This window comes from Megalobrama amblycephala, linkage group LG3 (assembly GCF_018812025.1).
Source record: "Megalobrama amblycephala isolate DHTTF-2021 linkage group LG3, ASM1881202v1, whole genome shotgun sequence".
NCBI classification, from domain to species: domain Eukaryota; kingdom Metazoa; phylum Chordata; class Actinopteri; order Cypriniformes; family Xenocyprididae; genus Megalobrama; species Megalobrama amblycephala.
Window position 1 is genome coordinate 1,044,102 of NC_063046.1, and position 11,241 is coordinate 1,055,342.

General features: G+C 37.0%; 1 protein-coding gene across 1 annotated transcript; it reads left to right on the plus strand.

Moving 5' to 3' along the window:
• The first annotated feature begins 479 nt into the window (after positions 1–479).
• On the plus strand, positions 480–7,996 carry si:cabz01076231.1 (calcium-binding protein 2). The gene is made up of 8 exons (XM_048183450.1): positions 480–632; positions 2,217–2,261; positions 2,468–2,612; positions 6,377–6,407; positions 6,477–6,620; positions 6,708–6,817; positions 7,312–7,459; positions 7,547–7,996. The coding sequence occupies exons 2-8, from the start codon at positions 2,224–2,226 to the stop codon at positions 7,573–7,575; spliced, it is 645 nt and encodes a 214-aa protein (XP_048039407.1). The 5' UTR covers positions 480–632; positions 2,217–2,223; the 3' UTR covers positions 7,576–7,996.
• Positions 7,997–11,241: the final 3,245 nt, after the last annotated feature.

Genomic DNA, 11,241 nt, shown 5'->3' on the forward strand with positions numbered 1-11,241 from the left:
GATTTTGACCCCTTGCCTGCCTTTGGATTTACGTTTCTGGATTCCCCAATAAATGCTAATGCTGCAACTGGATCTCAACATCTTGTTCTTGTGTGCCCGTGACAGAACAAACCACCATAAATACTAGATCCTGCAGCATTAGCATTTATTGGGGAATCCAGAAACGTAAGTCCAAAGGCAGGCAAGGGGTCAAAATCCAGATAATCAGTCCACAAAAACAAAAGCCAGAAATACAAAAGTGCACGTCACAATACAACAAACCACAACCAAGGACAGAAACAACTGAGTATAAATAGACAGACACTAATGATGAAACACAAAACAGCTGGGTGCAATGACAATGAGATAATGAGTCCAGGGAAGTGTCTTATGGGTAATGTAGTAGACAGGTGACAAAAGTCCTTGTTGGAGTGCCCTCTGGTGGCTAAACTTGGCACTCCAACTCATGATCATGACACTCTCTCTCTCTGTTTGTGTCATTCCATCAGAGCAGGTATAGGAGGTTCCTCTGGTTCTCTGGCCACACCCACATGTTTCCTGTTTTAATCTGGGCACCTTCAGCCATTTAATCACCTTTAAGATCTTCAGACGCAGGGAGAAGGAGGTTGAGCTGCTGGAGGAGCTTGCTCACGGTAAGAGCCAACACTTCTGTCCTTTCACAGTAAACACAGCTCTGCTTTGGGCTTCATAGACATGAAGATGCTCAGAGTGGTTATAGTTCATGAACGTCTCTTTCTGAAGAAACACTCTGATTATTGCTGAAGCAGCTTCAAAAAATGAAAGAGTAAAAAAGAGTAAATACTGCAAAAAAGTGCTTTTCTTGTTTAGTATTTTTGTTTCGTTTCCACTCTAATTATCTAAATATTCTTAAATCCAGATGCTTTTACTAGATAAGTAAAATGACATTAGATATTTTTGCTTGTTTTCTGGGAAAAGATCAAAATGAAGTGACTTTTTGCTTAAAACAAACTAAATTATCTGCCAATGGGGTAAGAAAAATAATCGTGTTTCTTGTTTCTGTATCTCATTGGCAGATAATTTTGCTTGTTTTAAGCAAAAACTCACTTAATTTTCCCCAGAAAACAAGACAAAAAAATATCTTATGTCATTTTACTAATCTAGTAAAAGCATCTGGATTTAAGAAGTTTTAGATATTTGGACTGGAAACAAGACAAAAAATACTAAGTAAGAAAAGCATTTTTTGCACTGTAGAAGTTTGTTTATAACTAAACCTTTTTTATTTTATAAAAAATATGTATTTTACAAAATTATTTGGAGTCTAAATTTCTATAAAATCAAAGCCATATGTATAACCAAGTTTTGTTTCAAATTTGAAGTTGATAAAAGGTTTTAAAGTACTGTTTCTGTGGTAATGCAATGTCAGATGAGTTTTCACAGGATGAATCTTGAGTGTTTCAGCTTTCGAATGATACTGAATTATGTAATGGGAATAAAAGGCAATAAAAAGTGTGTCAGGTGTCCTGCACATTGTTCAATACGCTTCATTTTCAGAGACTGAAACATAAAGTATTTTAATAAAACACTCTTGATTAATACTCATAAAGTGTGTTAGTGAATATATCAGAGTAAGTTATTGTTTTACACATTTTACAGCTGATGCTTTTCTAAAGAGAATCACATAAACGTCACATTCACCCATAACAGAAATATGCTCTAAGAATGCTTTAAGTTATGAAAATGTTATTTCTGAATGTTCTCAGAACATTTTGCAGACGTTATGAGTAGTAATGTTTAAAAAAACACATTAGATGAACATCCAACTAAAATGTTTCAGAAATATGAAGAAAAACGATGTATGAATAATGTTTTGATAATGTAATTAAAGACTAGATAACTTTGAGCAAACGTCCTATTAACGTTACTTTGAGAGAGCCGGTCACACTTTAGTTTAGGGTCCAATTCTCACTATTAACTAAGGCTTTTGCCTCAATAAACTCCTAATTTACTGCTTATTAATAGTTAGTAAGGTATAGTTAAGTTTAGGTATTGGGTATGGAATGTAGAATAAGATCATGCAGAATAAAGCATTAATATCTGCTTTATAAGTACTAATAAACAGCCAATATCATAATAATACGCATGATAATAAACAGCTAGTTAATGCTGAGAATTGGACCATAAACTAAAGCGTTACCAGAATGTTCTCTGTCAGCTATATATACATTGTGTTTACTGATTGTGTCTCTTATTGACAGCTACAGGATGGCTGAGAAAGCGGAGAGAGCGCCCTCTACAGACAGGTACATCTGATCATTGATATTGGGAATGACCTGAACTCTGTTGCTAAACCACAAAAAAAGACAAGAATAATCCCAGATTTACAGCATGTCCAAACCATAAAAGCTTTATTATAGTTTATTATTAATAATTGTTTTTAGTCAGTATTACATGAAATAGAAATGTTACTGAGTTTCTCACACATCTGTATTTTCTTCTGAAAATCCAGCCAATCAGCTGAAGGCTCCGCCCCCAAACCAGCCCTCCGCAAGACGGTGTCCATCGACGCCAACAAAAAGAAGAAAGGCAAGAAATCGAACGAGGACGCCATGAACAAGGTGTACACCAACCTGCTGAGCAGCGTGTTCGGACAGGTATCTCACACGTCCCTGCATCTCCAGAGAGAATCAGCCCAAACGTAAAAACATTAATGTTAACAAAATAAAAACATGTTCTCATGGTTGAGTGAACGTTAAAGAAACATTCTGTTATTGTATCATTCTTCAAACATTATATGAACGTTACTTTTGAATGTTCTCTGAACGTTCTGAAACAAGTAACATTTAAAAACGTTTCGCATGTTCAGTGCTGTGGGATTTTGCACAGAAATGAGAAGCTGCTCAGCGTGTGTGTGTGTGTGTGTGTGTGTGTGTGTGTGAGCGGATTGACTTGTGCTGTGTGTGTTCAGGGTCAGAGCGTCATGTGTGTGTCGCACGTCTCTTAAACACACGTTATCTCTGCATAATCCCACTCAGACGCTCATAATAATAGCCCATGACGGGGTTCAGTGTCACTCTTCATTTACTCTAACGAGCTTTAACGAGGATTAGTGAAGGACGGACACCAGAGGAAAGTCGTCCTGCTGAGGTTTGATTCATGACTTCACTCAGGCACACACACACACACACACACACACACACGTGTCTCTTTCACTATCGGTGTGTTCATTCTTATAACTGCAACTTTATATGCTGCAGTCCTGAATTGCATGAATACATTATCTGAACTCTCTGAGCTCATGGATTGCTTTCTCTAAGGCTGTCTCTGCACTACATTCAGCTTCAAGTGTATCAGGCCGAGCTCTCCAGAACATGGACGAGTCTGGACCTGACCGTGAACCAGGCCCTGCACTGCCAAAGCCACTGCCCACATGCATGTCCAGCCTATAGTGCTGGAGCGGAGTTTGGATTTTGGGGATAATAGAACGAGGTTACTCACTCCAATTCACTCACAGACCACCTTTCTTCATGGATGAGATTCACAAACAAAAGTTCCCTTGTCCTCAGAGCCGAAGTTCAGTCTCTGCTGGAAAAAGGCGCTGTGGAGAGAGTTCCCACGGAAGCTTTTATAGCCTTTTCTTCCTCAATCTGAGATGTCTGAATCGCACCCTCATGACACGCCCTTTCAGAACATTAACTATGAAACGAATCCTCATGCAAATCCGCCCCTGGATTGGTTTACATCAGTGGATCTGAAAGACCCTTATTTCATATCCAGATCACAGACTGATCTTGAGATTCACGTTTGAAGGTGTGGCGTACCAATATACAGTCCTTCCATTCAGACTCTCCGTGTACGTTTGAGGCGTGTACACATGTCTCTCTCCTCTCTGAGACAGATGGGAATCCACATACTCAAGTACCTTGATGATTAACTGTCGAAACAGGAGCTATGCGTCCACAGATCCTGGAGAACCTCCATCTCCGACTGTGATCTGAGCCTCTCTTCATGCAGCTGATCGAAAGGCTCTTGACTCGAGCGTCCACAAGCTGTCGACTCCAAGATCGGCTTCAGTTCTGCTCTTGTAGCACGGCGCTATTGAATTAAGTTCCCCATAAGAGTCAGCAAAACTGATGCAATGCGAGTGAACCGTTATCTCAGGGAACCAGGGTTATGTGGGTAATCATAAACGTTTTTTGAAAAATTATTTAAACCTCATATAAACGAATTTAACATAAAACGGCTCTTTTTTTTAATCACTAGGACACATTTCTCAATACTTAGTTCACTTTTTCAAAACTCTTCACACAGTGATCACAGCATCGGTCTGAGGATCATTTATCATCGCTCACAAAACACATTCAGTGACGACATCTTTCAGTTTCCATCAGTTCTTTTCTCACTCACACACACCACACTGTAAAAAAAAATCCCAGTAAAATTTACGGTAAAAAACCGGCAGCTGTGGTTGCCAGAACTTTACCGTAAAAAATACAGTAGCAACGTAAAAAAAAATCTGTTAAATTTACAGTAAAATAACGTATTTCATTAACTGATATAATGTTAATTTACCAACTTAATGAAGTACTAATATCTGTTTTGTACCTTTATAATACACTAACAGTCACCAAACACAGTGGTGATGAGAGTCACATGATGAATCAAAGTTCATCACAAGCTGAGGAGAACAATACTAATATATAGAAGGTGCACACAGTGTCATTCACACACACACTAAACACCATCATGGTAACATGCATGAAATTTAAAAATGCAATAAACATTAATTTAACAACATTAGATGTAACATGAAACCCTAATGTACATAACTGATTAGAAAAAAATGAGAAAAACTAAGAAGAAACAGAGTTATTTCAACGAAAATATATCAAATGTGAAGTGTCACGCAGGGAATTGTATGAATATCAATTTATGGTTTTTCACTGTAAATTTTACAATGAATTGTTATTTTTCACTTCCAAAAACTGTTAATTTAACGGTATTTTACCATAAAATTACATTAAATGTACCGTTAGATCTATTACAGTTATTCACCGTATATAGTACGGAAACTTTCTGTAAACCAATTGACAGTTTTTCACTGCAGCATTTTTACAGTCTTTTACTGTTAAAATCACGGTCATTTACACAATATACAGGCCAATTTTTTCAAAACTGTTTAAAATCTTGCATAATACAAAACTGAATAAGACAGATATTTGCAAAATTTCTACAGTAACACCATATTGAATTATTTTCAAAATCTAAAAAAATACTATCAAAACAATTAGATTTATCTGAACTCCAGCAGAGATATCCATCTTACAGTTTCATCTTCATCTATACAAAGAATAATTCTGTACAGTAATGTAAACATGCATTCTTGTTCTGTAAAGACATTTTAGAAAAGAAAACACTGTCTAATGCTCCTGTGAGTGATAAAGTGTGTTTGTTGGGAGAAAGCTCTGGAAGAATGAGTTGATTTGAGACTGAATGAAGTGTTTTGGTAGTTTTACTGCATTTTGAATGTGAAATGAACTGCTGTGAAGCTGAAAGTTAGGAGAAAGTATTGAGAAATGTGTGCTAGCGACGTAACTGAATCAAACTGGGTAAAAATGCACAATGAAAAACTAAACGGGAAACTTTTTCCCCAAGACTGTTTATTAATTTAATTTGCATATTTAATAATGAATAATTTGAATTACAACATGCAAAGATTAAAAATGTAAATGAAAAACAACAAATATAGAGAAAACTAAAAAACTAGAACTTTAATTTGCACATATAATAATTTTCATCGTGATGATGTCGTAGTTCAGATATTCTCGGGGTTCAGCTGACACAGCCGTGCCTGAACACAGATTCACAGCCAGATGAAGATCAGTCGCTCTTCTAATAAATCAGAGCGTTAAGAGAAACATTAAAGGAAACAGTGACGAGAGTCTTCTTTGACCCAGAACACGCCACGGAAACTTTAATCCCACTGCGTCCTGACTGACTCAGTGGAAAAAATCACTGTTATTTCAGTACTTTTATAGTTTTTATTAATATTTCGAATGAGCTTTTATTTTGTTTTCATTTTAATCTTATTTTAATTTTTCTTAATTTTATTGATAATTTAATTATTTAAATTATTTAATTAATTTATTTTTTATTTCAGTTTTAGTTTTTATGCAATTCCATCTAGTAATTTTAATGCTTCAACTTACACTTATTTCAGCTATTGCTAATACATTTCTAATTTTCATAATCTTTTTTCATCTAGTATTTACATTGTATTTAATTTCAGCTTTATTTCAATTAATAAACATGTATACAAATGAATATATATTATAAATGTGTATCATAAAGATCACCAAAGAAAAGTAATGAGTGTGTAACTGTAACACAAGCATTATTTTCTGTCTGTGTTCGTCAGGAGAGAGAGCTGTCTCAGCCGGAGCTGGATGGTGAGTATCAGAACATCACATCGCAGATCTAAACAACACACCAGCGTGACACGAGTCCTGGTTTTCCAGAGCTGTCCGAGGCGTTTAAGGAGTTCGACTACGATCAGGACGGCTATCTGAACTACAAGGATCTGGCCGAGTGCATGAGGACGATGGGATACATGCCCACAGAGATGGAGCTGCTGGAGATCATCCAACAGATCAAGATGAGGCGTGAGTTTGAGCCTGAACGCACACGTGTGTGTGTGTGTGTGTGTATGATCTGGTGTGTTCACATGGTGTGTGTGTGTGTGTGTTCAGTCGGCGGTCTGATGGATTTCGATGACTTCTGTGAGTTAATGGGCCCCAGGATGATGGTGGAGACGGCGGATATGCTCGGACTCAAAGAGATCAAGAGCTCCTTCTGTCAGGTCAGACATTCACATCTGTCCTGTTATAGCGCATATATATAATATAGGGTGTTATTTAACATTATATAATATACACTACAGTTCAAAAGTCTGGGGTCAGTAAGAAATTCATACTTTTATTCATCAAGGACACATTAAACTCATCAAAAGTGACAGTAAAGACATTTAGAATGTTACAATTGTTTCAAATAAATTTTGAACTTTCTGTTCATCAAAGAATCCTGAAACAAAATGTATCAGTTTCCTCTAAAATACTGTTTCTTGAGCATCAAATCATCATATCAGAATGATTTCTGAAGGATCATGTGACACTGAAGACTGGAGTAATGATGCTGAAAATTCAGCTTTGATCACAGGAATAAATTACACTTTACTATATATTCACATAGAAAACACAATATACACGTTACACAAATGTGCTAAAATAGTTTTTAATTGAATTTAATGAAAGTATTTCAGTTTGAGCACTGAAAGAACTGTCTGTCTGTGGTCAGTTTGACACTGATGGAGACGGGAAGATCACTCTGGATGAGATGAAGGAGGCCGTGAAGACTCTGCTAGGAGAGAAACTCAAGAAGGGAGAACTGGAGGAGATCCTGAAGGAGCTGGACCTCAACGGAGACGGAACCGTGGATTTCGATGGTGAGGAGATCAACGTCACACACACACACACACACACACACACACACCTCATGCTGTTGAACATGATGTTCTCCTGTGTTCCTCCAGAGTTTGTGATGATGCTGTCGATACGATGACACCGTCAGCAGCGGATGATACGGGTTCAGACGCACACAAACACACAAACATCAGGGTTTTTTAAAAGTGTGATTTAAAAAGTGGCTTGAAAAACAAAATTCATAAATCATGAAAGCTCATCATGGTTATTTCTGTAATGAAAACACATTTCTCTGATTTCATGGATAGATGAGTGACTAATAACTGTTTAAATCTATAAATTCTGAAGATGAGAAATCGCCAAGTAATTTCTGTAAAAGGAATGATATTCATTAGGGAAAAGTGTTCTGGAAAACAACAAAAACATTTTTTGATATTTAGTTCTACAGTATGTAGATGATCACTGTAATGTTCTGTATGTCACGTGTGTTTGTGTGTATAGAGATATTTTTCTGCATAGTGTCAAAATATGTATTTTTTCAGTTTTGTTAATAAACAGTAAAACTCTAATAAAAAGTCTGGATTTATATTTATATAAACTTTATAAAAACACTTTTTCTGTGGACATAAATTTATTTTAAATGAGCTGAGGACATGAAGAAATCACAGCTATATTCTGTCAAGGTTCTCTGAACGTTCTTCCAGCAACGTTAATAGAACGTTTGTTCAGCGTTATCTAGTCTTTAATAATGTTCTCAAAACATTTGCACAAAAATATTATTTACACATCGTTCATGGAAGGTTTTTTGAGTTGGATGTTCATCTAATGTTTTTTAAATGTTACTTGATTCAGAACATTCAGAAGTAACGTTCACATAATGTTTGAATGATACAATAACAGAATGTTCTCTTAACGTTCACACAACCAAGAGAAAAAACATTTAACAATACTGGAACGTTTTGAACGTTCAAAGAACATTCAGAAATAATATAACTTAATGGCAACGTTGTTCAAACGTTCCTAGAACATATTTTTGTCAGCTGGAATGATCAGATCATCACTTTGGCTGTTTCTTGTAGTTCTGATTCATTCATGCAGAAAGACACAAAGAGACGGTGTAATGGAAAGAGTCTTAATAAAGCTGATGACCTGTACCAGGAAACACAGCAGAGATGGTCAGATACAGCTGAACTGACGTCAGTGACCGACAGATCAATCTGACCACTGATTCTGTGTAACTGATGAACAAAAACACTTTTACTGCAGTGTTATAATGAGAGCTCTGGACTGCCTGACATACTGCTGGATCAGTAACTCATCATAGTTATAATTAGTTAAAAGTGTGATTTGTTCATGGCTCTACAGCAGGAAGAGGGCTGGTAGACTCGCCTGATCGGCCTGACGGGGGCGCTACAGCGCTCATAAGTACCAGATCACAGGCGTTTGACGCATGCGCAGTTTTGAGAAATCTCTCGCCACGAGAGTTACTTATCTTTGCATTCTTTCATGCTAGAGTTGTACAAATGAGTGTACTTTTTAACCTCTTCACACAATCTGTCGTCTATGTAGACCTTCACTGTCACTGTAGTCAAAGAGTCTAGAACCCGAGAGGAGAAACTCTGATGCTTTGGGGTAACAGCCACTAGGAGGCGCTCCGGTAGCGCGGCAGACATCATGGGGTGAAAAAGGACAACAGAATCAAATCGGCGAATCTCACTGCCCAATCAGAGGTGCAATAGAAAATTTCTCAACTTCGGTAAATTTTATGACACCTACAGTAAATGTTGTATTGTCTATCAGTTGTTGAATCCAACTATTACACATCTGAGGTAACATAGTTAGCCTATATACTGAGTATTTAATTTAATGCAACTTTACTTACTATTAATAGTAAATTAATAAATTAATAATTAATGAAGTTAAGATCATCACGTTTGTAGTGTGATCCAGAGGATTAAAACATACAATATTTCAGACCTAGTAATATAGTAAATTACTCCTCTAGGTCTGAAATATATGTTTTAACAAACATAATGATTTAATAGAACATGATGCATTTCTGTGTCTGTTATCCCATAATCCCATAATTGTGTTTTTTTGTTTACATAGTCTTGCTTTAACGGACATTAATATAAGACAACACTGCAAAAACACTTTCTGTCAAGCTATTATATTCTGATATATATTTATTGTCCAACATTCCCAATTTTTCTGATGCATGTCCTTAATTTAATTTCATATGTTGGTAATAATTCAGTGTTTATAATGCTAATACTTGAACTTCAAAGAATTTTAACCCAAACTGACTGGGTTTCTAGAGCGCAAAAGTTTTGTGAGGAAAAAGTCTGTAAAATAAACTGTAAAAAGGATTTGATGATCGCTAGTGATGTGTTGGATTTCAGCTTTAAACAAAAATCATTTTTTAAACAAAGTAGCTGATTTTGCCATGGAAAGCAGTGGACTGCTGCCCCAAAAAATGGCTTCACCCCAAAATGGCTGCCAAAACATTTGAAGTGGGCGGAGCCACTACTTGCACTGTTTATACTTAAAAACATCAAAGAATAGTGCACAAGTATGCGAATTGGGACGCACTGTATAACTCGTGAACAGAATGAGATATTTTCACTACACTCAGCACACCTGTGTAAGAGCTCGTACTGTGGGACACGGCAACTGGCCACTTGGTGGCGCTATACCAGGAAAAAAACTGAAAATGGCTATAACTACTTCACCGTTAGTCCAACTGACTTGAAAATTGGCATCCAGTGTCTTTGTCTGAAGTGCGATGACTGTCTATAAGGACTTTTGGCGCATCTAAAAAAACATGTCCGCCATCGACCAATGAATTTTGAGCAGCTATCAGACAAGGTTAAAGGTCCCGTTCTTCGTGATCCCATGTTTCAAACTTTAGTTAGTGTGTAATGTTGTTGTTAGAGTATAAATAAAATCTGTAAAATTTTAAAGCTCAAAGTTCAATGCCAAGCGAGATATTTTATTTAACAGAAGTCGCCTACATCGAACGGCCAGTTTGGACTACATCCCTCTACTTCCTTCTTTAATGACGTCACTAAAACAGTTTTTTGACTAACCTCCGCCCACAGGAATACACAAGAGTTGCGTTTGTAGAGTGTGTTTGTCGCCATGTCGTCGAAACGCTGTTATTTTCATCCCGCAGTCCAATCACCGGGTCCGATTCCGGCTCAAATTGATAGGGTAAAATTAAAGACATGTTTACGATAACACTGAGCGCGTGCATCTCCACGTTATGGTAAGAGGCGTGACCTTTCCGGGCAAGGAGCGCTAAACTGCTGTCGAATCACAACACAGGAACCGCTGGCACAATCAGAACTCGTTACGTATTTCTGAAGGAGGGACTTCATAGAACAAGGAAGTCATCAGCCCGTTTTTATGACAGTGGAAACAGCGGTATACAGATAAGTAAATTATGTGAAAAATACTGTGTTTTTTTACACGCGAAACATGAACACGTGTTATATTGCACACTATAAACACAATCAAAGCTTCAAAAAAACACGAAAAACGGGACCTTTAATGGAGGCCGATCAGAACGAAACTTTGTGTTTTTTAACGTGTGTAAAGGATCGTGTATCGCATGATTTTTCGCACACGCCCACGACATTCATACCACATGGCAGAACTCCTCATTCTGAGCAGCTTTGTCTCTAGGACCGCCGCTGTCCATCGAATCATTCGTTAAATATTGGAGAGTATTTCAAAAACCAACTCTGGTGAACTAGTCCTAGATTTTTGGACTGTTACAAAGCTTTATAAACCATATATTTCC